The sequence below is a fragment of the Budorcas taxicolor genome, chromosome 9 (assembly GCF_023091745.1).
Source record: "Budorcas taxicolor isolate Tak-1 chromosome 9, Takin1.1, whole genome shotgun sequence".
In the NCBI taxonomy this organism is placed as follows: Eukaryota; Metazoa; Chordata; class Mammalia; order Artiodactyla; family Bovidae; genus Budorcas; species Budorcas taxicolor.
Window position 1 is genome coordinate 76,851,287 of NC_068918.1, and position 27,827 is coordinate 76,879,113.

General features: G+C 42.7%; 1 protein-coding gene across 1 annotated transcript in view; it reads left to right on the forward strand.

Moving 5' to 3' along the window:
- SASH1 (SAM and SH3 domain containing 1) overlaps window positions 1-27,827 on the forward strand; it is a 194,869-nt gene that overhangs the window by 70,037 nt on the left and 97,005 nt on the right. Inside the window, exons 3-4 of the mRNA XM_052645491.1 lie at window positions 20,469-20,519; window positions 20,642-20,691. Of these exons, the coding sequence (XP_052501451.1) occupies window positions 20,469-20,519; window positions 20,642-20,691 (101 nt within the window). The remainder of the gene's footprint in view (window positions 1-20,468; window positions 20,520-20,641; window positions 20,692-27,827) is intronic.

Below are 27,827 nucleotides of genomic sequence, written 5' to 3' on the forward strand. Positions count from 1 at the left end.
CACGATTGAACAACTTCACTTTCACTTTTCACTTTTATGCACTGGAGAAGGAAATGGCAACCCACTCCAGTGTTCTTGCCTGGAGAATCCCAGGGACAGAGGAGCCTGGTGGGCTGCTGTCTATGGGGTTGCACAGAGCTGGACACAACTGAAGCAACTTAGCAGCCAGCAGCAACAGCAAGGTGTCTGAGAAGATTAGATGAAGTAATACATGTAAAGTGCCTGGAATGGTATGTGGCACCAAGCACGTACTTGATGGATGTTGGTGATGATGGCAGTGAAGTGAAGAGGAAGAAGATGATGGTGATGATGGTGACAATGCTGGTGATGATAATTACATAGATAATGATGAATCAGAAAGTACTGCAGAAATACCTGCTCCTCACGATAGAACTGGCCCTGGGATATGCCTGCAATTTATAGGCGGAGATCTGGTGACAGCTAGCAGGTGGGGAAGTGGGATGCAATGTGAGAGGGAGCCTTGATGAACACTTGGTATTTACTTGGTGTTTATGAGGTTATGTTGACCAAGTGACCCCAAGGAGTTTGTTGCTCTTTCTTTGGTTACTTGATAATACCTTGGGGATGGATAACTGAAGCAATCAGTTCAGTTTTAAAAATGGGTACCATTTGAATATTTAAGAGAGAGTTTCAAGAAAATAGCTATTTGCTTTCATGTATCCCTAAACTTGGACTGCAAGGAGATCCAACCAGTCCATTCTAAAGGAGATCAGCCCTGGGATTTCTTTGGAAGGAATGATGCTAAAGCTGAAACTCCAGTACTTTGGCCACCTCATGCGAAGAGTTGACTCATTAGAAAAGACTCTGATGCTGAGAGGGATTGGGGGCAGGAGGAGAAGGGGATGACAGAGGATGAGATGGCTAGATGGCATCAATGACTCAATGGACATGAGTCTGAGTGAACTCTGGGAATTGGTGATGGACAGGGAGGCCTGGCGTGCTGCGATTCATGGGGTCGCAAAGAGTCGGACACGACCGAGCGACTGAACTGAACTGAACTGAACTGATCCCTAAACTACTCTGACTTTTCCCTTGGTTGCCTACTCAGGGTAAGCAAGGACAGATGGCAGTCTTGTGTGGTCCCTAGCAACATCCTTGACACATGTAGTGGACGGTATCAGCTTCAGTTCAGTTGCTCAGTCATGTCCAACTCTTCGCAACCCCATGGACTGCAGCACATCAGGCTTCCCTGTCCATCACCGACTTCCAGAGCTTGCTCAAGCTCATGTCCCTTGAGTTGGTGATGTCATGCAGCCATCTCATCCTCTGTCATCCCCTTCTCCTCCTGCCTTCCATCTTTCCCAGCATCAGGGTCTTTTCCAATGAGTCAGCTTTTTGCATCAGGTGGCCAGAATATTGGAGCTTCAGCTTCAGCATCAGTCCTTCCAATGAATATTCAGGACTGATTTCCTTTAGGATTGACTGGTTTGATCTTCTTGCAGTTCAAGGGACTCTCAAGGGTACTGGATTCTTCTCCAACACCACAGTTCAAAAGCATCAATTTTTTGTCGCTCAACTTTCTTTATGGTCTGACTCTCACATCCATACATGACTACTGGAAAAACCATATATAGAGAGATGATATAGAGAGAGCTTAACAAAGTCTCAATCCCTCATTGAACATGTTTCTCTCATTGTCTTTATTTCTCAACATACTATCTGTCTCATTCTTTGTGGATCAAGTTATACAATGTCAATATCCGAGATTAAAAACATAATGGAAGTTTTAATCTGGCTGATGAGTGTTCATTAGTTTCCTACCATATACTGGGCATTAGGCTTTGTGTGCTGTGATCTCTCCACTTTATCCCCTCTACTACCTTTCATTCATGCGTTCGTCCAATCTCTACAGGTGCTTTACTAGATACTGGGATGTTAATGGTGAGCAGCCTCTGCCGAGAAACCTTCCATGAAATCCCTGTAGACAAATCTAGACAATGGCAGTATCATGTCGTTAAATGGTGTGATGTGAGCACCGGACAGTCTTGGGGGTTGTGGACGTCCCACAGAAAGGGTAACATCTTTAATTTTCCTTAAGGCCTGTCAAAAATATTCATTACCTTCCAGACTCTGAACCATGACTGTAAAGGCCCTCGACAGTTCTGATGTAACCAGTCTTTTTCCCATCGCTGACTCTTGCCTGGCAGTTATAACCACCTTTCCATCTCTTGCCTGTTCAGTCATTCTCCCGTGCTGCATTGCTCATCCCAACATTAAAACATTTTTGGAAGAGTTGAAGGGGTTACTTACTGCTCTGTGAATGTTTTATGACGAAGAACTGAATTCTGTATTTCCAAAGGTCATTTTCTTTTTAGTTTAATTGACATTTTCATGAATTTGTCAGGTCATGTGTCTGGTGACTAAAATTTGGAATATTTTAAAGAGCCTCTTCATAACAACTTTCAAACTGTATATGCGCAACCTTTAAAACGTATACATAGGGTGCCCTTTGTTTCTCCTAGCTTAAGGTTTTGTGGTAAAGGTGAGTGCTCTACTCAGGTTCCCTTTTTGTTGAATTTTATGAAAGTGAAAAAATTTAAAGTGTTAGTCGATCAGTTGTGTCCAACTCTTGCAACCCTGTGGACTGTAGCCCGCCAGGCTTCCCTGTCCATGGGATTCTCCAGGCAAGAATACTGGAATGGGTAGCCATTCCCTTCTCCAGGGGATCTTCCCCACCCAGGGATTGAACCCTGGTCTCCTGCATTGCAGGCAGATTCTTTACCATCTGAGACACCAAGGAAGCCCCGAATTTTATGAAATGAATGAAAAATTCATGTGTTAGTGTTTTGAGTTTGTGTATATTAGCTTGATAGGAAGGAAATAATTTGGGTGATTTAGAAGTGATACCATATCACTGCATGGATTGTGCCTTTTTTTTCTTGACAGACCTGGCTGTTCCATGCAAGACTTTTTTTTCTCTCATTTCTCCAAGTCACAATTGTATCTCTAGGTTCATTGCAGCCTTGGAGGGACAAGCCATATTCAGGGACACAGCCTGCTCCCCTGTCAGTTTCCCAGGCACACTGGTCATTGTGTTTGAGGCTCTGCTTTTATCAGTCCTGCTGCAGATGCTAGGGAATGGCTGTCCATCTGTTTTCTGCCCTTGGAGATCAGGTCCGAGTGTGTTTCCTGTTTGTACTCTTCTGAGGCTTCTGTTTGCTTTGCTAAGGAAAAAAGTGCTACCTGCCAGGGGCAAATTGGCTTACTGTTTGCATACATGCAATTTCTCTGTGCATATAATATGCATAATTTTATATGAAATAACCATTTTCTAATTAACACCCTGGTGATATTTAGGTGACTGAGGCTAGTTAAGAGACAACAAGGAAATCCTTCCAATTTTATCTTTCCATGCTATGGGAAAGGAGAATTTGACAAGGCAGTTGAAGCAAAAGGGAAAGGAAAGCAAATTTTCTGTGAAGAAAATTCCAAGTTATTTATGTTTCAAAATATTCAGTATTATAATGCAGTTAAAAAAAATAAAGTACAGTTAAGTGTGTGTTTGTGTGCTGAATAATGTATCTTTATTTTTTTTTAATTTAAGCCTTTTATTTTATATTGGGGTATAGCCAGTTAACAATGTTGTAAAAGTTTCAAGTGCATGCCAAAGAGACCCAGACATACATATACATGTATCCATCCTCCCCCAAACTCCCGTCCCAATCAGACTGCCACAGGACATGAATAATGTATCCTTAAATGACAAGGCTCCCATAAATATCTGTTTGTACTAAAGAAATCAGTTATCATGTGAGATTTAACAAAATTAACATACCTCTACTATGCCTTGGGTTTTCTAAGTCCCAGTTACGGTATAGAATCTTGAGAGTGTGTTGCATGTGGGTGTAAATTTTGAACCAAATCTGACTCTAGCTCTACAGAAGAAATAGCATTAGAAAAAATGCATTTCAAATAGAAACACTTTTGTCTTGCTTTGGGGTTGTAAAAGTAGTACGTACACCATACAGAAAAATTAGAAAATACAGAAATGCCTAAAAAACAAACTTAGTTATGCCTAAACCTCTGATCCTTATCCCCATCTCAGATTTAACCACATATTAGGTTATTTCCTCCCAGACTGCAGTGAATACCTACTAAGTGCCAGACACTGCTGGGTTCTGGGGTACATCAGTGAACAAAACATACAGAATTTTCTGCCCAGTGGAGTTTACATTCTATATATGTTCACGCATTTACCCAAATACACTTTGGAATCAAGCTGTGGATACAGCATGCTTGCTTATATATATAAATTTTTTTGCTTATATTTCTTAACCTTCTATAGAGAACACTTTCCACTTGTTAAATATTCTCCAGAGTTGTGATTTTTAATGGTTATATACCATTTTATCTTGGGAATGTATCATAGTTTATTTATGTACCCCTCAATTCAAGCTATTTAAATGTTTTTTTGTTATTATAAAAATGAGTAACCATGAATATTTTTAAATGTACATCTTCTGTTATTATAAAAATAAGTAACCATTAATATCTATAAATGTACATCTTCACTTTCATAATTTATTATACTTTAGATTGTTAGATGTGAGTTTATTAGCAGGCTGAATGTAGGAACATTTTAAAGACTCCACAAACACTATTAAACTGCCATCTGGAAATAGTGTATAGTTTGCACTTCCATTAGCAGCATATCTATGCTTCTTTTTTTTTTTAATTGTTTTATTTTATTTATTGGACACACAGCATGTGGGATTTTAGTTCCCCAACCAGGGATCGAACCCATGCTCCCTCCATTGGGAGCTAAGAGTCTTAACCACTGGACCACCAGGGAATCCCGTATCTATGCTTCTTAAATTTTGTATTTCTCAGTATTTAATATTATCAAGAAAAAGAAAACTTTACCAGTTTGATTGGTGAAAGGTATTCTCATAGTGTTTTCAATTCTTTATTTTTAAGAGTGCATTAAAAAAAATATCTTGTTTTGTGGCTCATCTCTTAAAGTTGTTTGCCCATTTTTCTATCTAAAGTAGTGTTTTTCTTATTTATTTAGCAGCACTCTCTCTATATTAAACCATTTAGCCCATTGTCATGTATGCAGCCAAATTTTCTCTAGATGAAGAATAGACGTTTTCCTCAACTTTTCTACCAACCAAATCATAAGACTGGAAATGAGGAGGAGGCCTTCCTCTTGGTGCAGATGAGAAGTTGGATTCTAAACCAGAATCTCTCTCTGTAACCACAGCAACAACAGCTCAGTTGCTGTGACTGTAGTACCTGCGAGCAGTAACGTGTGAGAAATGCAATAGTTCTATAGACAGGTCTGCGTTCAGAGCCTGAGCTGGTAGAGTCACGTCGCATATGAGCACAGGGAGTGAGCTCAGTAGTGGGTAAGTGGTGCTCTACCTCCCCCCTCCCCCCCGCAGCAATCATAGTGCATGCAAATTTAATTGCTTTCCCCCAAATATGCATGCCATCTATATGTACCTCAGTGTACCTCAGTGTACGTATAGATACACTTTCAGGATGTAAAAAGAAAAAGTCGAGCCTCATGGCTGTGGCTGAGTGAACAATGAACGAGATCTTGACAAACAGCTGCTGTTCTGAATAGGGGGATAGATTTATGTTTAAACTAGAGTAAACTGTGCTACCAGGTAATAATTTTGAGCAATGAAGTACGTTTGCTACAGTAACCATTAACGAAAGAGATAAATCACAGTAATTTCAACATGGCACTGTAGCCATTCAGTAAATGGGTATTTTAGATTTCATTTGCTTTTGAACTAAGTTCAATAATTTATGGAGTAAGTCATTCAAAGATTAATGTTTAGAGAGGAGGGAAATCACTATACAAGAACAGAAACATATCATTTATGTATATTACATCAGAGCTTGGTCTGTCTGTGTTTCCATTATAAACCTGATTTTTCAAGCACTTAAAATACAGCAGTAAGAAGTTTGCCTTGGGCTAAAATTTGGCAGTTGTTTCAGTTTCCAATTTTTATTTTATTCTTAGTTTTCTTAATCAAACACTATGACATTTATGTGTGTGTTTTTAAATGTTTTATAACATTACTATTGGGCTTCCCGTGTGGCTCAGTGATAAAGAATCTGCCTGCCAATGCAGGAGACACAGGAGACTCGAGCTCTGTCCCTGCATCGGGAAGATCCCCTAGAGAAGGAAATGGCAACGCACTGCAGTATTCTTGTCTGGAAAATCCCACAAACAGAGGAGCCTCATGGGCTACAGTCCATGGGGTCACAAAGACTCGGACACAACTGAGCATGTACACAGTCACATCGTTACTATTAATTCAAAAGTTCATTTCTTTCAGAAGTAAAAGTTTGTCACTGACGACTTTAGAATACTGGATTGTCACTGCCTGTCAGTGATTCTGAGGCTTTTTAAGACGGTTAAAAAAGTTTTAAAGATGGTTTGAAAATGTGATGCAAAGACTGAGAAAGAACAATGGTTACATGTCATGATGGTGTTTGATTTTTACAGCTACAAAGACAACAATAATAATGCTCTAACTCATGACAAAATGTGAGTCAGTCTCTTAGAGGATTCATTTAAATTTGGCATCTCCAGTTTGGTGAGGCTACGTACTTTTATAAAATCCATATTCACACACTCTGCATACTAATCAGATCAGATGTTATTTATATGATAATGTGGAGGCTTTGGGTTTTTTATTTTCTCAGTTATGTTCATCTTACTTGATCAAGAGTTCCTGAAGTTCAGCGACTCTTCTTTATACTTCCAGTTCCCAGCATGTCAGCTAAGTATAAAGGTGACCCTTAAGAAATATTGGTTGAATAAATAAATACATGAATGTTTGTTCAGTTACAGGTAGTCACCAACTTCCAAACATTATTCAGTCTAAAACATTTGAGTCACTGGGTTAGGACTTGTAGTTCATTTTCCTGTAAAAATATAATGGAAAAAGTAAATTATCCCTCTAAGTCTTATTTAATTTCCAGCTGTTACACTGCAACATAAGTAATAGAATCATTATAGTTGACAGAGGTCTGGATCAGTTTTTGAAATAGCCCGCATCTCAGACAGCAGATAGTAACATGGTCATGATCTCAAATCCTCCAGTTATGCAGATTCCACATGTTGTAAATAACTTATTCTAGTGTTGGACACCTGGCTTTACTTGCCCCCTCCACCTTTAAGTGATGTTTAAAGCTCATCCTTTTTATTTTAAAATCATTAGTCTTGATCATCTCCTCCTAGAGAACGGAAGACCAGGCTAGAGTTTAGATGTGACTCAGGATACACAGATTTCTTTAACCTCCAGGCCATTGAATCCAGAATTTGAAGCAACCCTGCCTGGTCTGGGACAGCAGTTCTCAAAGTGTGGCTCCCCAGGATTTCCCTGGTGGTCCAGGGGTCAAGAATCTGTCTGCCAATGCAGGGCACAGGGGTTCGATCCCTGGTCCTGGAATATCCCACACGCTATGGGGCAACTGAGCCCTTGCACAACTACTGAGCCCATGCTCTAGAGCCTGGACGCTGTGACTGCTGAGCCCCACGCACTCCAGGGCCCACGAGTGGCAACTGCTGAGCCTGTGTGCTGCAATTACTGAAGCCCACAGGCCTATAGCCTGTGCTCCCCACTGCACTGAAGAGTAGTCCCCACTTGCCGAAACTCGATAAAGCCTGTGCACAGCAATGAAGACCTAGCACAACCAAAAATAAATGAATAAGTAAATAATAAAAAAAGCGTGGCTCCCCAGCCAGCAGTGTGGTCTTCACCGGGGAACTTGGTCTTAATGCAAATCAGCAGGCTCACCCTAGATGGACAGAATCTGGAATTCTGGGGAGGGTCCCAGCAATGGTGTTAAATAAGCCCTCTGGGCGGTTGCAAGGTGCTAAAAGCAGAAACGCTGTTCTAGGGCTCATTGGAGTGTGACCCAAGATGGAACCTGTTGTGATTCCTCTGGGCAGCAAGCTCCATGATGGCTCGCACTGTATCAGCCAGCTGTCCAGCACTGTTCTGCCGAATGTGATGATCACGGGGCCTTGGAAATGTTGGATGAGTATGGTTCAAGGTGCAGTTCATGGTATAGTGGTCAGACATGGTGGAGACATGGGAACCTTTTGGCTCCGTGTGGCTGAGCTAGCTTCAGGATGGATGTTGGATGCACAAGTCTGCACACTAGAACTTGGTCATTTTGTCATACCTACTATGAGAAGTTTCAGGTAGATTTGAAATCTGTTACATTTTTGTAGGAAATTTTATTGTGATGTTACTCAAAGTGCTGTTAAATTCTTGCAGTATAAATTGCTGTTAAGTATTTTTCAGTGGTTATAAAAATGGCCAAAATCTTTGGCCTAAATTTCACTTAGCTGTGTGAGTGAACTCCTTGTTAAGAAATGACCAAGAGCAGCAAGAGCTTACTTACCCTTAAAAGTTTTGCTGCAGTCTCACTTATGTATCCTAATTTTTAAGTTAGTCTTAAGTAAATAAGCCCACAGTTCTGTTTTTAAAAAATTAAGAAGATTGTATTTGGAAATTTTTTACCAATTCAATATTTATTGTTTCCACTAACACTCTGATATTGTCAATGAAAATGAAGTTGCTCAGTCATGTCCAACTCTTTGCAACCCCATAGACTGTAGCCTACCAGGTTCCTCTGTCCATGGGATTTTCCAGGCAATAGTACTGGAGTGGATTGCCATTTCCTTCTCCAGGGGATCTTCCCAACCCAGGGCTCGAACCCGGGTCTCCCACATTGTAGACAGACGCTTTACCATCTGAGCCACCAGGGAAGTCACATAATAAATGTTTTTTTCACTCAGCCCCTTCTCCTCCCACCCTGCCCCCTGTGTGCTGTGCTCAGTCATGTCCTGTGCTTTGTGACCCCATGGACTAAAGCCCATCAGGCTCCTCTGTCCATCAAATTCTGCAGGCAAGAGTACTGGAGTGGGTTGCCATTTTCTACTCCAGGGGATCTTCCCTACCCAGGGATAGAACTCATGTCTCCTGAGTCTCTTGCAGGCAGATTCTTTACCATCAAGCCACCTGGGAAGCCTCGGTGTCCCCCCTACCGCCACCCCCTCTGTAGAGAGACCTGTTATGTTGTGCCACGTGGGAAGGTGCATAAGGCTGTCTGCCTTCTCTCCCTGGAAGCCCTTCCCATGTTTGTATTTTTCTTTTCTTCTCTGAGTAAATAGTCCCAGTTCCTCCTATTGATCTTGTTTGTATGATTCCATTTCCAGACACCCTTCTAGTGAAGGTTCTCTTGGTTTACGTTATCCTCTGGAAGATGTGGCAACCAGAACTGAGCACAGTGGTCCAGATAGCACCTGCCTGTATAGCACCTACTAGAACAAAGGAATATGGGGCCTGTGATTTTTTTTTAAACTTTTTAATCTGTTTTTGGCTCTGTTGGGTCTTCATTGCTGTGCTCAGACCTTCTCTAGTTGTGGTGAGTGGGGACTACTCTCGTAGCAGTGCACGAGCTCTAGAGTCTAAAGCGCAGCCTCAGTAGCTGTGGTATACGGTCTCAGTTGCAGGCTCCCCCTCGCCACCCCCAGGGCGTGGGATCTTCCTGGACCAGGGATGGAACTGGGATTCCTTGCATTGGCAGGCAGATTCTCTCTCTCTCTCTCTCTTTTTTTTTTTTTGTAATCACGTATATTTTTGTTTATTTACCTATTTGGATCTATATATATTTGCTTATTGTCTTTTAAAAATATTTATTTTTAATTGAAGGATAATTGCTTCACAGTATTGTGTTGGTTTCTGCCAAACATCAACACAAATCAGCCATAGGTATACCTATGTCCCCTCCGTCTTGAACCGGCCTCCCACCTTCCTCCCCAGGCCGGTGAATTCTTAAAACCACTGGACCACCAGGGAAACCCCTGGGTCTGTGATTTAGACATTAAGTGCAAATAATTCCCATGAGTGACTTCTGAAATCACTAGAACGTCAGCTCCATGAGGGCAGCAACTATCTTTTTCAGGGTTTATCCTTCTTGACTAGAACAGTGCTTAGCATACCGTGTATGATCAATAAATATTTTTTAAATTAAAGAATGATTAGATAGAAGAATAAATGAAGAGACAGCAGAGAGAAGTTTTATTTGTTTATTTATGGCTGCACGTGGGCTTCTAGTTGCGGTGAGTGGGGTCTACCCTTCCTTGTGGGGGTTTCTCATTGCAGAGGGCTTCTCTCGTTGCAGAGCACAAGCTCTGTAGAGTGCGGGCTCAGTAGTTTCAGGCTGGGGCCTCTAGAGTGAGGGCTCAGGAGTTGTGGCTCATGGATTCCACAGCATGTGGAATCCTCCCAGACCAGGGATCGAAGCTGCATCCCCTGCGTTGGCAGGCAGATTCTTAACCACTGGACCACCAGGGAAGTCCTGGGTAGAAATTTAAAACAAGCAGCCCCATTTAGTTGCTTTCCATCACTCTTCTCTCATGTTAATCAATCCCCCTCGGCAATGAGATTACCCAGAAAACCACTTTGTGAATCTGGATCTCTGCATGTTGTTCTTACAACACTGAGTCTGGATGGACCATCCAGAGTGGCTGGACATCATGGTGTCCACCACTGGGAAGTGCAGTGGCCATTTGTATGTTGGTGTCAATAAAATAACCTGAACTATACAACTTTTTAGAAAAGATGATTAAAATATCTTTACGACACTGTGCCTTTTAGTTTTTACACTTCTACGACATGAGACGCTGTGTTAGTTTTATGCATAGAATGAACATGTGTATGTTTCCACCATGACACACGTCACTGAAATGATCCACTGTCATTGCCACGGTCTAGGTCCTATCCCTGTCTTTCTGCAAGATGCTTGATGCCTGCTCTGTACTCAACGCTATTCAAGTTGTAGCCTGAAAGATCCAGTACATCATCTCCTAAGACAGTTTAGAAGTTAAACGACCTCATTTGAAATGACGCTTGAGAGCACCAAGCTTGACACTCTTAGATTCAAATTATCCTTGATTTTAACCAGTTCATCTAACGTTTACTAACACCTCTGTGTTTTACCACAGCCATGCATCATGATGGCAGAATGTATCTGTTTTCTCCCCAAACTGAGTTCTGCCCCCATCCTGGGTCCTGGGTACTGCCAGTCAGTAGGGGGTGGGGGCGTGTGCAGTTCATGGATGCCCCCTTGGGAGGCCCCTCCGCTTACATTAGGGGGTCTCAGGCCTGCCTCCAGCTTTGCTGAAGTTAAAGCACTTGGAGGACAGTTCGGTGTGGACCTGGCTTGTGATGTTGGTCAGGGAGATCTGGTGTACTCTCTGCCAGAATTCAAAGGAGAAATTCTCACTCACAGGAATAGCCCTGTATCTTTTGACTTACCTTGTGCTATGTGCTTAGTTACTTCAGTTGTGTCTGACCCTTTGCGACCCTATGGATTGTAGCCCACTAGGCTCCTCTGTCCATGGAATTCTCCAGGCAAGATGGGTAATGTCAGTCTTTAACTGATGTCTTTTTTGCATTAAACATTAGAAAGCTTCAGTTCAGTTCAGTTCGGTCGCTCAGTCGTGTCCGACTCTTTGCGACCCCATGAATCGCAGCACGCCAGGCCTCCCTGTCCATCACCAACTCCCAGAGTTCAAACTCATGTCCATCGAGTTGGTGATGCCATCCAGCCATCTCATCCTCTGTTATCCCCTTCTCTTCCTGCCCCCAATCCCTCCCAGCATCAGAGTCTTTTCCAATGAGTCAACTCTTCGCATGAGGTGGCCAAAGTACTGGAGTTTCAGCTTTAGCATCAGTCCTTCCAATGAACACCCAGGACTGATCTCCTTTAGAATGGACTGGTTGGATCTCCTTGCAGTCCAAGGAACTCTCAAGAGTCTTCTCCAACACCACAGTTCAAAAGCTTAGCCCCTTCAAATGTGTGGTCGGTCTCCATAACCTGTATTTTGTGAACTAATGTAATTCATGGACCGGTTTTACTACAGAATCTTGCTTTTTCTCCCACTTTGTATCATTTACATTAGTCTTTTAACTTTATCCTATAACATTGCACTTAAGTTTCATAAGCCATTCTAAGTCATTTTTGCAACATGGAGAGGTCTAACAAATATGGGCTAAGGCAGCAAGGAGACTCAGCACAGGGTGGTGATGGCTAGGTAGAAATTGCCACTTTTGTTGCTTTCTTATCACTGCTTCTAGAAATTCACTGATCTGTGAATTATGGTTAGGCTTTAAAGTTGCAGTCAGTGGGGTAGCATTCAACTGTGGAAAGAAAGAGTTTTTTTTCCTTGGGAACTTTCTTGTTTGATGTGGTGGGATGGGAGTAGTTTTCCATTCACTTTCACTCACTAGAAAAAACTTTATATGCTAAGCTGTGAGTTTATTTATAGGAACCTGAAAATGACGAACGCTTCCTGTTTCACCTGTGAACGATTTAGGTGAAACAAGGCATGACAAGGTATGGGGCCAGACTGAGAACACACAGGCCACTGCAGATTTTACCTTAAGAGTGATTAAATACCGCCTGTTCCTTTTAAGTTCTTACAGATCTAAGTTGTAGATCATTTTGAGAGTATTTGCTGAATTGCTTTTACTTACTGATGTAACTCCCTGCAACCCGAAAGAAGTCCTAAAGCATGAAAATACATGTTCCACTCAGTGAGACCTGAAACAGAAATCAGTGGAAGAGTCAGAATCACTGGCAAAATAAACAAGCTTAAGCAAATCAAATCAATAGATAGCCCTCGAGCACTTCTCCCTGAGCAGAGAGCCTGTGCAAGACTTTGGAGAGAAACGCCCACAAGAAGAGGGACCCGTCTTGTTCATTGCTCCATGGAGAATCCCATGGACGGAGGAGCCTCGCCAAGAGTCGGATTCGTCATCCATGGGATTCTTTCTCCATGGGATTCTTTCTCCAGGCAAGGGTACTGGAGTGGATTGCCATTTCCTTCTCCAGGGGATCTTGGTGACCCAGGGATCAAACCCGGGTCTCCCGCATTGCAAGCAGATGTTTCACCCTCTGAGCCACCAGGGAAGCCCTTTTCTTTGAGGGAATAAAGTAAAATGAGCAGAAGAGTGTGTGTCTGCTAAGTCACTTCAGTCATGTCTGACTCTTTGTGACCCCATGGACTGTAGCTCACCAGGCTCTTTTGTCCCTGCGATTCTTCAGTCAAGAATCCTGGAATGGGTTGCCATGCCCTCCGTCAGCAGATCTTCCTGCCCCAGGGCCTAAACCTTCGTCTCTTTGTTTCCTGCATTGGCAGGCAGGTTTTTTTTTTACCACTAGCATCACCTGGGAAGCCCCAAGCCTAAGAGTACCTCCACATAAGGACCCTCAGGCATAGTGTTTAAGACACAGCTGGGCAGGGAAGGTTACAGGAGAGATAGGTTTGTAGCTGGAGCGGAAGGATGACCAGGATCTGGGTGGACAGGAAGCAGCAGGGCATTCCAGGCAGTCACGAGTGAGAGTGAAACACTAGGAAAGCACCCACTCAGGGCACAGTGGGCCCAGCACCCAGTCTCTAAGAAGAGGGTTTATGAGTTGACCAGTTGGTTCAATGGGCCTCTCCTTCAGAAATGTGACCTTTATCCTGGCTGCACTGTGTTTCCACATTCTGAAAAGGATTTTGGAACATAGACGTGACACAGAGTACAAAGCCCTGTGCTTCTCAAATTGATGTGGGCATATGGATCATGGTAATGAGGATCTTGGTAAACTGCAGATTTTGATGCAGGAGGTGGGAAGTAGGACCCAAGACTGCCTTTCTAACCAGCTTCCAGGTGATTCTAATGCTCGTGATGTTGTTGTTCAGTTGTATCCGACTCTGCGATCCCACAGACTGCAGCATGCCAGGCTTCCCTGTCCTTCACTATCTCCTGGATCTTTCTCAAACTCATATCCATTGAGTTGGTGATGTAGTCTAACCATCTCATCCTCTGTCCCCCCTTCCTTCTGACCTCAATCTTTCCCACCATCAGTGTTTTTTTCCAGTGAGTTGGCTCTCTGCATCAGGTGGCCAAAGGATTGGAGCTTCAGCTTCAGCATCAGTCCTTCCAGTGAATATTCAACATTGATTTTCTTTAGGATTGACCAAGGAGACTGGTTTGATCTCCTCACTCATCATGCATGAAGCACTTTAAATACCAAAGACAAAGCATTAGGATTTCAAGGTTTATTGGACAGTAGAGCTTGAGTGGGCATGACGCTGCTGCAGCCTGGGGTTTCAGAGTCGGAAAGGAACTTAAAAGATAATCATATGGTCTGTTTATCTTTTGTTGCCATTGGAAAAACCAAATAAAATAAAACTGAGATCTAAAGTGGGAGCCAGATTGGAACATAATTCTACCAGCTTGAAGTCAGCATCTCCCACTCTGCTGTGCACTGTGGTCCAGGTCTGTGAGGGGGACGGCAAAGAAGCTGGTGTTTGTGAGAGCAGATGCGTTGGCTGTGAGAAGGGAGAAGCAGCATCTCCTAATGTGATGGGAGTGAGAAAATTAACAAGAAAACACTGAGGTTTAAAACTGGGTAGAATGAACACGTGCCACATTGACGGGCTGGAATGGAGGAGTCAGACAAGGGGAGGATACATGGCCAGCAGGGACCTGCCATCACTTCAGTCTCCCTGTTAGGTGATGAATGCCACATGTGTCTTTTTTTCACATGTGTCTTTTTTTAATTAATTAAATTATTTATTTGGCTGTGCTAGGGCTTTGTTGTTACATGTAGGATCTTTAGTTAAGGCATGTGGGATCTAGTTCCCTGACCAGGAATCGAACCCAGGCCTCCTGAATTGAGAGTGTGGAGTCTAAGCCATTGGACCACCAGGGAAGTCCCCATCAACCACCAGCAGCACCTTTGCTGGGCAATTCAGAGCTTTGTTGCTGCCATGCATTGAATACATTGGTAAGAGCCTGTTGCATCTCACTTGTGGCTGAAAGTTGTAAGCACACAGCCCTCTTGCTTTTTTCCGCCTTCCTCTTCCTGTACCTGAGGTGGAGGAGGAGAACTTGGTGCTAAGCAGAGCTGGTGGGCTCCTGATGTTATTCCTCCCTGCTTTTGGAACAGCAGACGGGTTTATCCCTCTTGCTTTCTCAGCTGTGAAGTTCCTTTGGCTTCCAGCATTGCCGGCATTAAGGGAGGGAGAGGTGTGGATTTCCACAAAAACATGAAAGTGAAGTTGGTGTGGGAGTGAGGGCCGGGTACTTGTTTTCCAGGCCCTGTTCTGCCATGAGTGGATTTTGACATTGGTATATTGCACAGTGAGTGTAGCGCTTCAGAGTGAAAACCCAGCCATGGAACGTCAGAACTTTAGTTTCCTATTTGACCTCGACTGGTGTGACCGCTTCCCTGGTGGCTCAGACGGTAAAGCGACTTCCTGTAATGCGGGAGACCTGGGTTCAATCCCTGGGTCAGAAAGATCCCCTGGAGAAATTCCATGGATGGAGGAGCCTGGTAGGCTACAGTCCATGGGGTCAAAAAGAGTCGGACACGACTGAGCAACTTCACTGGTTGGTTCACTGGTGTGACCGCAGAGTGTGTTTGTGTGTATATGTGTGTTGCCCATGTGTGAGTGCGTGTGCACATGCCCAAGTGGGTGGAAGCACACACATGCTCTCATGTTTTGGTTTTAGGAAACCACTTACGTCATCTTGAAACACTTTTCTTTTTTTGCTTCTGTGTTTGACACGGGCTTCCCCGGAGGTGCTGGTGGTAAAGGGCCCACCTGCCAATGCTGGAGACAAAGGGATGCGGGTTTGATCCCCGGGTCCGTAAGAGCCCCTGGAGGAGAGCATGGCAACCCACTCCAGTATTCTTGCCTGGAGAATCCCATGGACAGAGGAGCCTGGCTGGCTATGGTCTATAGTGTCGCAGAGTCAGACATGACTAAAGCGACTTAGCATGCATGTGCATACACGTTAGAGATAATAAACATTCAGGGAATTGTTTCCAGAAATTGTCCAATTTGACAAGAAACGGATATGAGGTTTTTCCCCCCAGTTACTTTTTTTGTCATCTAATTTCTTTCTTAAAAAAACTATATAGTACTATGGTTTAGTTTCTTTCGGTCAAACTATGAATATGAGATTATTTCTAAAATCATCATGGACCTTTATTGTTAAACATAAGCTGCTTGCATAGCTTTATGACATAAGTTATTAAAAATTTTTTAAGTTCATGAAAGTGTTTTAAATAGGGCATGGCCTAATTTGAGAAATTGTTTTGATATTTCTTAAGAAATGTTTGATTGTTGAGATAAAACTAAAGTTGTTATCAAATTTAATTTTTTAGAATAGTTATTATGCTTAAAAATATAAAAGTATTATGTGCTTTCACACTTAATACAGAGGCCTTTGCGGGAATAATCATTGGTGTTTACACCAATTCAGAAATACAGAAGCCATTGCAGAAATAATCAATCACTGGTATTTAAGGATCCTTCTAGTGAACGCCCTGGCAGTTTCGTGATTAGAATTCCACACTGTGACTACTGAGTCTGTCACTGTTTTCATTTTTCCCCACTGTTTGCCATGAAGTGATGGGACCAGATGCCATGATCTTCCGTTTTTAAATGTTGAGTCTTAAATCAGCTTTTTCACTCTCCTCTCTCACCTCCATCGAGAGGCTCTTTAGTTCCTCTTCTCTTTGTGCCATTAGGATGGTGTCATTCCCCTCATTCAGTTTAGTTCGGCGGCTCAGTCATATCCGACTCTTTACGACCCCATGGACTGCAGCATGCTGGGCCTCCCTGTTCATCACCGTCTCCTGGAGCTTGCTCAAACTCATGTCCATCAAGTCAGTAATGCCATCCAACCATCTCATCCTCTGTCGTCTCCTTCTCCTGCCTTCAATCTTTCCCAGCATGAGGTCTTTTCCAGTGAGTCAGTTCTTCGCATTAGGTGGCCGAAGTATTGGAGCTTCAGCTTCAGCATCCCATTAATGAATATTCAGCACTGATTTCCTTTAGGATTGACTGGTTTGATCTTGAAGTCCTAGGGGCTCTCAAGAGTCTTCTCCAACACGCAGTTCAAAACCATCAGTTCTTCAGTGCTCAGCTTTCTTTATGGTCCAACTCTCACATCCATACATGACTGCTGGAAAAACCATAGCTTATTCCCCTCATTACACTGGCTGAATTAGGAACGGAGAAGGGGGCAGCCTAAACTGGGAACTGAACAGGGAAGGACGATGTTGAGGAGCCTTTCTCTGCCCATTCTTTTTTTTTCTTAATAGTTCTTTTAATTTTTTAAAATTGAAGTATAGTTGATTTACAATGTCATGTTAGTTACTGGTGTACCACAGAGTGATCCAGCTGTGTGTGTGTGTGTGTGTGTGTGTGTGTGTGTGTGTGTGTATCTATTCCAAAAAAATAGAAACCATTATGGTTTATCACAGGATGAATATAGCTCCCTGTGCTGTACAGTAGGACCTTTTTTTATGTATTTTATATATAGTGGTGTGTATCTGTTAATCCCAAGCTCCTAATTTATTCCTCCTTCCCTCCATTTTACATAACCTTAGATTTGCTTTCTGAGTCTGTTTCTGTTTTGTAAATAGGTCTATTTGTATCATTTTTGTTGATTTCACATATAAGTGATATTATAAGGTATTTGACTTTGTCTACCTGACTTACTTCACTTAGAATGATAATCTCTAGGTCCATCTGTTTTGCTGCACATTCTCTGCCCACCTTGACCTGAATCCATCCTTCTTTATTATGTAAGCAATACCCCTTATTGCTGCATACATGTATACGTACATGTATACATACATGTCTGCAAACAGTACCAGTGATGGTGCTCTTTCTGCTTGGCTCTTTCACACCTTTTCATTTCACATTGTGCAGTGGAAGAAATCTATTTCTTTTTTAGTGCTAAACAGAATAAAAAACTGTCCAGCACTGTTTTCCTCAAGTGTGTATGACACATTTCCAAACTTGTCTCATGGTCTGCACAGAAGGCGTTTTATCCAACTGTACATCAGTACCTGCTAGCGTTAACTCTTTTTTTTTTTTTTTTTTAGTGTTAACTCTTTATTGTGATGTTCTGTTTCTTAGGCTCGATGGTGGCTCCACATGGGTTTCATCATATTCACAAAGGCATGACAGAATGGTAGTTTTTCACATGTTTGTCATTAATATCATGTGACATCTATCAATGTCATAATAGTGGAATTTTGCCAAAGAGCCCAATCTGTTTTCTCACCAAACATCAAGTAGGTCCTTAACTTAGTGGGTAGTTTTAGAAGCTTCTCCTCACTTGTGTAGTGTTTTTACTTTAGGGTACATTTAGTCTAAGAAATCCCTCATTATAATGGTGGTTGTCTCTCCTTGAGAGATGAAATTAATAATGTTTGCTCTGAATCACATTGTTTGTGACATACTCTGCGGGTGGAAAAGCACTAGAAACAATCACAGCGCGAGATCTCCTGTTCAACATATTCTGTTCCTGATAAAACAGATGTTCTGCACAGAAACTAACTGGGTCCATTATTTTAATGGGGTGAATTGTAATGCATTATACATCAAACTTACACCCCCAACCAATTTCCTAAGTAGCTACAGCACTGTCGAATGTCTATTATAAGTGACAAACTAACACGTGAAAATGAATTGTTTTAGAGTATTAGTTCCAGATCATCAAACATTTAATACGATTGTTAACAAGCATCAGCTTTGTATTCAGGAATGGGTACGTTTTGCATAATATACCATAAATATTGTGTTTATTATGTGGAGTAACAAACGATGCACCAATAAATAAAATTTATTAGAAAAGTGCAGATAAAAATTACAATAAAAGCAGGTAATTTCTTATCATGATCTGCATTATCTCGTAAGTAGAGACTTGGAGTATAAAGAAAGTTAAGAACAGGGGACAGGAAGAGTTGAATCAGTTACTTTGTGTTGATGAGTATGGAGTTGGGTGCTAGAAGGACAATTTCAGAGAAAATTTCAGAGGAACTAATAGAGTTGAGTCTAATTCTGAGGCTTCCATACCCTCCTGAATGGGAAGACTTAAGATGAAAAAATTGCGAAGTCTACCTTTGCTTACTTCCTACAGTTGAAGTTTGTAAATTTCTCTATGCACTGATCCTAAAAGGTTTGGTATCAGGGCACCAGATAGGTTTCTAAGCACCAAGAACCTCCAAAATACATATCCCTTTTGTTGATTGCACTTGAGTCTGACATCATATACCAATCAGACTTGGAATGTAACTCAAACATTTCCATTTATTGTTTTATGACAATACATATTTGATCATTATAAACGAAAGTGGTAATACCAACCAGGAGAATGTTAACCAGAGAGAAGTTCAGTGGGACTTCATACCACTCTGATATTTTTTCATGACAAATGAGGTCCTGAAACTGGAGTCGAGGGGGTTGCCAGTCCATTAGAACAGTTTTCTCCTGTGGTCTGCCTATCCACATCACCCCGTTCTCAGATGTAACCACTCCAACACTCTCATTTTATCTTCTATATTTGTACCGGATTCCTGTTACCTTGTTTACATTCATACTTTTGTTTAGAGTTACATTTCATGGCTGCATTTGAAAATATTGGTCTAGATTTATAATTGTGCTAAAGATGAACTAGTCAAACTGAAAAAAAAAAGCAATTAGATGCAAGTGAGAATTTGTATGATCTTTGCCCATTTCCTGAGTGTTAACTGACTAATGTTAGCTAAGAAAACAGTCTTCATAAAGTACCCATGTAGTCCCGAAGAAGACAGTGATCTTTAAGAACACAATAGGATTATCGGAAAACTTTCACAATTTCATATTTCAAGCTTGTATAATGTTGGTGATATTACTCCTTCCTCTAAAACTGCCCATTTTCCTGCTTATGACTTACTGATCAGCCAGGGACCACCCTGGTCTTGGACCGCACTTTGGTGTGAACCTTTGCTTTAGCACCTATTTGAAGTTTTTCTCTACTTATGAAAAAATATCAGTGTGGCACTCTGTTTACTTGTATAACTCATTTTTCTGTAATAGCCATGGCACTTCTAATAATGTCATTATCCTGTTTATTTCAATATATTTTTTAATCACAGGTAACTGGTGTATCTTTTTTTTTTCTCTCGAAAGGGTACAGTTTTTTAAAACTGTGAAATGAAGAGTATTGTCCTCTGTGATTTTATCTCTAAAATCCTTGAATCCCCTGCCTCTTCTTTATGACTTCATGACATAAATGGACCGTAGTAAATTCTGTGTCTTTGTGACGGCCTAGTCTCATCCGGAAAATCATTTTACCATTAACTCTCCATACTCTTCAGTTAGATTGTGCTTTTCTCTTCTGCAATAAAACTGTCACCAGTGTCAAGCAATATAATTTGGAAAACAGTTCACTTTTAAAAGGCTAGGGCTGTCATTTAAAAAACAGTTTTTTTCAGATAATCTGTTTATCTCCTCCCACTGTAACCTAGCATTTCCCAACTCTCCCCCATCTCTTCTTACACATTATTTGTCTTTTCTGGTGTGTGCCACGTTTGGAAGTCTCATTAAACCAGCATCTGTTCTGTTTTAGGAGAAACCCGAAGCCAGCCCCACGTCACTTCAGCTGCGGTCCCAGATCGAAGTAAGCACAGTGACTTTAATCATCTATTTTTGCTTCTGTCTTTTTTAAAAAGTGGTATTACGTAAAAATGAGATGAAGCCTGCTGTTCTGCCTGCACTGACCCTATGAATCTTCTCTCCTAGGAGTCGCTTGGCTTCTGTAGCGCCGTGTCAACACCAGAAGTGGAAAGAAAGTAAGTTTTCCTCCTTCTGTCCTGGAGCGGAATTTCTAAGGTGTCTTTTAGGTCCTTTCTGATGGAAATGGGATAGGTGATTGTACTCATAGTGTGTATGTACTGTGGAACTTGAAGTTATTTTCCTGTGTGTGTGTGTGTATGTATGTAGGTGGATGAGTGTATTTTGTAAATTCAATTGGTGATGCCCAAGGATTCTGCAAAGTGTTATTGATTTCACACTCCTTGTTGTAAGTGAACCTGAAATATCTGGAAGTGAGCATGGAGAAAAGGAAGAGACAGCCAAGTCAACCAAAATAGTTTTCTTCTTTTACACTGGTTTTTGATACGGGATGGAAGTCATAAAGAAGCAAAGTACAAAAGTATAATACATTCCAGAATAAAACAATGATTATAATACCCCTCTGCACCTCGCTCTGAAGTGTGTGTGTGTGTGTGTGTGTGTGTGTGTGTGTGTGTGTGTTAGTTGGTCAGATGTGTCTGACTCTTTGCAACCCCATGGACTGTAGCCTGCCAGGCTCCTCAGTTCATGGAATTCTCCAAGCAAGAATACTGGAGTGGGTGGCCATGCCCTGCTCCAGGGATCTTCCCGACTCAGGGATTGAACCTGGGTCTCCTGCATTGCAGGCAGATTCTTTACCACTGAGCCACCTTAAAACAAGAATAAACACTTGTCACAGAAGATGGTAAATGCTCACTAACCTTTCCCGTTAAAGGTAGTACTTTTGGCTTACTTGTCCTAACTTGGACCCTGTAATCTTGACTCTCATGGAAGATAATTCTATGTTATAATTTATATTTCCAGTATTTCTTTTACGTCACTTAAGAAAAGAAAAGCAATTTTTTTCTTTCCCTTTTCTACTTTATTCCATCATAATTACGCTAAAAGGTTCTATTTATGATCTTCTGAGGTAAAGAAATTTTGAGAAAGTCCCCATCTTTAAACAGACACTTCCTCTGGCACAGAGCCACTTAGACTTTTTGAGGCCAAGGGAGGCATAGAAGTGGCTTAGGCGTCAAAAGTATTTCTGGAATGAAAAGCACACGTTAGGCGAGCGTGTGTGTGCTTTACAGCACAGCTCTGCCTAATCCGTCCACGTGTGTGTGCGCTGGCACAGACGCGGCTTCCAGGAGCAGAGGCTGCCATGCCAAAGCTTCCGTCTCACTGAGCGGATTCAGTTTCAGGCCTGGGGAATGTCGGGGGTGATGAGCAGAAGAAATCCCAGGCCGTTGGCCCCCTCGAGGTTGAAAGAGAAATGTGCCATAAGCATGAATTTCCTTTGTCTTAGTTGCATGTATTCTCCTGGGGACTTAGTAGTGTGGAGGCTGAAGGAGCCAAGAGATTTGAGTTGACCTCAGTTTTGAAATTGGAGGTGTGGTGATGTTGAACTGAAGGTGAGCAGCAGCTCCACATGAGAGGCTATGGGCTCCTCCGACCTGGTTTGCTACCCCTGTGGCGTGATTCAGCCTGAGAGCTCAGGTGATCTCTCAATCTCTGAATCTACCAGGGGACAAGTCACTTTCCTCCTCAGAGGAAGTGACTCACCAAAGTTATACTCATCTTAGTTAGGCTGGTGTTTCTCCTTCCCCTCAATTGTGGGCAGTCATTCTTTCCGTGTTTATGTGCTCCACTTGGTAAAATGTGGCATGACTCTTGCGGTTCAGAGATAGACTAACAGCCTCCTGAGGTTACCAAATTTCTCTCTCTCTCTCTCTCACACAAACACACACACAGAGCTGTTGACAACCCCCAGCCTCCCCATCTGTCATACAGGCATTTTGCTTCTGTTCTAGTAAATTGTTGTTGTTGTTGTTGTTTAGCTGCCCAGTTGTGTCCGAATCTTTTGCAACCCCATGAACTGTAGCCCTCCAGGCTCTTCTGTCCATGGGATTTCCCAGGCAAGAATACTGGAGTGGGTTACCATTTCCTCCTCCAAAGGATCTTCCTGACCCAGGGATCGGACCTGCGTCTCCTGCGTTGGCAGGCAGGTTCTTTACCACTGAACCACCCGGGAAGCCCATGTTCTAGTAAATGGTTTCCTTGAATTTAGTTGTTTCTAAATAATTCGAAGGTTTCCGTACATCTTTTCCTCCATTTCCCTTTTAATGGTTTTTGAAAACTATAATACATCTTATTAAAAAGAAACTTGAACAAAATTTTAATTTACAGAAAAGTTTCAAGAATTTTGTGATGAGCTCCCATGTGACTTCTACTTCAACTCACCAATTTTTGTATGCTTTGGCTCTCTTCTTTACACTTCTGTGTGCTTGCAAATACTTTGGAATGCAAAATCCTGCTATTCTGCAAATGAAGATGCTTGCTGGTAACTTTGCAGGCCCTGGAGGATGACCTGGCAAACCAGTTGGTTGTATCTGGTTAGTGACTACAGAGTGTCTGCCAACCATAATACCCTTCTGAGTCAGCAGTGCCGTTTAATTGGCAGAAGGTTTCCAAGAGAACTCAGTAAACACAAGTGGACAGACAAACAGCAGCACAACCTTAGGAGCGGAGGCACAGGTGACAGCAGGAAATGCAGGAGCTGAGATGTGGGCCCTGGGGGCTCCTGCCTTCCGGAGCCACTGTCTCCTCCCCACACAGTAGTCTTAGGAGCCTCAGCACCCCTGCCCTTCCTTCTCCCCCAGTGAAAACGTGTTTTAAGGAAGGTATCAGGTGTTACTTGTAATGCAAATCATCACCTCTCTCAGTTGTATTTTGCATTCAACAGCATTTAAAGTTTTCAAGTTGCAGTACTATAGCTCTGGCCGGAAAAGACCCAGGAAGTGGGTTATTTGGGTAGACCAGTAGTGAGAATTCTGATATATCTGGCAGGACAGCACCTGAGCACCCTGACAAGTCAGGTTCTTTGGACTCTGGTCTCCAGATATGTAGTGTTAGTCCCTCAGTCCTGTCCGATCCCATGGACTGTAGCCCCCCAGGATCCTCTGTCCACGGAACTCTCCAGGCAAGAATACTGGAATGGGTAACCATTCCTTTCTCCAGGGTATCTTCCCAACCCAGGGACTGAACCTGGGTCTCCTGCATTGCAGGCAGATTCTTTACCATCTGAGATATGCAGGACCTGCCTGGTGAAAGGGTGGATGGATGCATGGATAGAGAGAGAGAGGTGGGGGGATGGAATATGGACCTGCCAGCTGCCACCCACCCACCCTCCCTCCCTAGTCTGACAAAGTCCCCATTCATCCTTTTTTTTCTTACAGTCTGTAGGCCCTCCATATGCTTTCACTGAAAATATACTAAAGAAGGCCTACAGAGCTCTTCTATTTATATCTATTTACATGGCCTATTGATGAGACTATCCATTTTACTGCACCAATCTTGGCTTTGTGTTGACTGGTTGAAAAGGTGAATGCTTATTAAAGTTTCTTGTTACTCACCAGTTATTCTCAAGAATAACTGAGAGAAATAATTTTTGTTGGAAAATATCTTTTATAACTATATCTATATGGAATGGGTGCAGGCAAGGAATGTTTCCCTCCACAACAGTTCTGTAAAGGTGGAGCCATCAGCCACTGCAGAGCCCCCAGCCCCAACCCCAGGGACTTTTATATGGAGAAAAAACTGGAGGCATTCTGTGCTTTGGATCCTGGCCCTGTTAAGATACATACCTAAGGAATAATTTCAAACAGCACAGATTCCTGCATCTTCCCATACATCAGTTCATTTAGTTCAGTCACCCAGTCATGTCCCACTCTGCGACCCCATGGACTGCAGCACGCCAGGCCTGCCTGTCCATCACCAACTCCTGGAGCTTGCTCAAACTCATGTCCGTCGAGTTGGTGATGCCATCCAACCATCTCATTCTCTGTCATCCCCTTCTCCTCCTGCCTTCAATCTTTCCCAGCCTCAGGGTCTTTTCCATTGAGTCAGTTCGTCACATCAGGTGGCCAAAGCGTTGGAGTTTCAGCCTTAGCATCAGGCCTTCCAATGAATATTCAGGACTGATTTCCTTTAGGATGGACTGGTTTGATCTCTTTGCAGTCCAAGGGATTCTCAAGAGTCTTCTCCAACACCACAGTTCAAAGGCATCAATTCTTTGGTGCTCGGCTTTCTTGATAGTTTAACTCTCATATCCATACATGACCCCTGGAAAAACCATAGCTTTAACTAGACAGACCTTTGTCAGCAAGTAATGACTCTTGCTTTTTAATATGCTGTTTAGGTTGGTCATAACTTTTCTTCCAAGGAGCAAGTGTCTTTTAATTTCATGGCTGCAGTCACCGTCTGCAGTGATTTTGGAGCCCCCCAAAATAAAGTCTCTCACTGTTTCCATTGTTTCCCCATCTATTTCCCATGAAGTGACGGGACCAGATGCCATGATCTTCGTTTTCTGAATGTTGAGTTTTAAGCCAGCTTTTTCACTCTCCACTTTTACTTTCATCAAGCTCTTTAGTTCTTCACTTTCTGCCATAAGGGTAGTGTCATCTGCATATCTGAGGTTATTGATATTTCTCCCGGCAATCTTGATTCCAGCTTATGCTTCATCCAGCCCAGCGTTTCTCATGATGTACTCTGCATATAAGTTAAATAAGCAGCATGACAATACACAGCCTTGACGTACTCCTTTCCCGATTTGGAACCAGTCTGTTGTTCCATGTCCAGTTGTAATTGTTGCTTCTTGACCTGCATACACATTTCTCAGGAGTCCGGTCAGGTGGTCTGGTATTCCTATCTCTTTAAGAATTTTCCACAATTTGTTGAAAGTCACCAAAACAATTAACTTTAAATATATGGATTTTGGTGGGGTTTTTTTTTTTTTTTTTTTGGTGATTAGTAGTAAACTTTTGATGTTCAGTCTTTTGATGTTTTCCCCCTCTGGGGGGAAAGAAAAATCCCTGTTTATCCTGGCTCCTCCCTGGTCTCCTAGGATCAGTCCTTTCAGAGCTCTCTGAGCAGCTGTCCCCTGAGCTATAGTCTTCAGTAAGGTCTTCAAATTGAACTTACCTTGCAACTTTTAGGTTGTGCCAACAGAGTTTAGTTAGAAATAACAGAAAACCTGACAAGTAGTATTGTTAACTAAGGGAAGTTTCACTAGATACGTTCATGCTCATGGGCAGGTCTAAGACTGGCACTGCAGCTCAAGCAAGCCTTCAGGAACTCAGTCTGTCCTTTCCCACCTTCCTTGCCTTTTCCCTCCCTCTCTCCCGCCCTCCCTCGTCCCTTCCTCCTTGCTCCCTTCCTTCCTTCCTCCAGTTTTAAAGTGCTGCTGCCTCTTCCAGGAGGGAAGGAGAAGCAGGATAAAGGGAAGAAGGTAAAAGGTGTTAGGTACTTAGAATAGGAAAATGGAGTCCAAAATAGCGGTGGCTAAAAGACAAAGAAAGGAAAAAGCCTGCAAAAGTAGAACAAAGGAAGGTCTGAGGACCCGAATGAGAACCCCAGGTGAAGCAAACAGCCCTCCTGACTAGCCCAATTTTCACAGCACAGGCTCAAGGGGAGAAGAAAAAACACATAAAAAGAGGAGCCAAAATTGAGCCACGGGCTTCTGTTGGTGTCTTTTGGGTCAGCCCGCCCTCATGCCTCGAGGATGTATTTTCCTTTGCTTGCCAAATTAAACTGAGCTGTAACACTGAGCTGTAACACTGGTCTGTCCGTCGCTTCAAATTTTTGCTGTGACAGCAGAGAACCAAGCAAATGACAAACTCCCCTGACATCTCACAAAGGTAAAAAAACCAAGGGCACATCATTTACAAAGCTTTTCTAGAAACCCTGTCCAACACCCTCCAGTTTACCCCACTCATTTCTTCCCACAGCAGCTGTTCTCTGAGCATCAGCCGTGAGCACAGTCCAGTGTCTCAGTGTTGTTTTCCCATTGACAAATGCAGAAACTGAGGCACAGAGGGGTTGATAAGTTGCCCATGTTTACACAACCAACAGGTGACAGAGCCCAGATTGAATCCCACTTAAAAATTCATGCTCCTAACCTTGAAGGTCTAATTCTAAAGTACTAGTTGTATTGCTTATGCAAATAGAGAGGTGAGAAGTAAATGAGTTCATTAGCATTCTGTAAATAACAGCAGTGAAAACTTCCACTTCTGATGTTCTCTTGGAAGTAGGAGCAAGTTTTATTCTTATATATACTGGGTCTCTTAAATTTATCTATAGAGACAGCAAGGGCCAAAATAAATCTCAACACTTCACCTTCGCCAATATTTATAAGTTCTTTTCTCCTAAGTCTTTCACTAGAGTTGAAAATTCTCTGATTTAGTTTCCCTTTCTTTCATTACCTGTGACTACACTTCAACTATTTTATGGTGAAAAAGTCTAAAAATATATAGCAGTGTGATGGAAGAGGAAGATAAATACAGTGGGAGCAGTGTTCTGTAGTCAGATAAAATGCATAGAATAGAGTTTATAGATGTTCTATGCAAGCATTTGTTCCATTTGAACTTTGCGTCACTCTCCAAATTGTTTCATCTGGCAAGCTGGTAACTCTTGAAGGTGTCAGCTTTCTTTCCTGCAGCCCCCAGCCGCTCAAAAATCTCTGTCTTTCCCTCCTTTTGCCTCTTGACTCCAGGGAAGACACCCTTGGTCCCCCTTGCTCTGCCTCACCTCCTGCCTACTCATTCACCTGATTGCCTGCTTTCCTGGTCTTGCCTGCCTCTCCTTCTGCACCCCTCCTAACCCACCCTCTGCCTGCCTGGCCATCTCTTCCCTTGATCTGCTCTTCAGGCTGGTTAAGTTCCTACGGTCTCCCAGATGGGCCACATTCTCCCGTGGACACTGAGCTTCATCCTCCTCTTCCTGATGGGGTGTCCTGTCTCTCATGCTCACCATCCTCCCCAGCCCCCCCTTACCTGTGCAGGCTTCATTCACCCTTAACAACTCAGTTCTGGTCCTGCCTCTTCTGGAGGTCGTCCCTAATCTGCAGAGTGGAGATAGAGCATCCTGCTACTGGGCTCCGTCACCCCTGAGCACTCCTGCTCTGGGAGCAGTGGACAGCAGTTATGGGCTCACCTCTGTGTGTGTGTGTGTGTGACCTCCCACACCGAGCCCAGGATCTTTTACATAAAAGGCTTTGGATAAATGAGTGAGTGGGAGAGTGAGCACACACTCATAAAAATGCTTACTTCCTTTCCACCCTGTGAGAATCTCGCCATCCTCCCATAATTCCTATAAA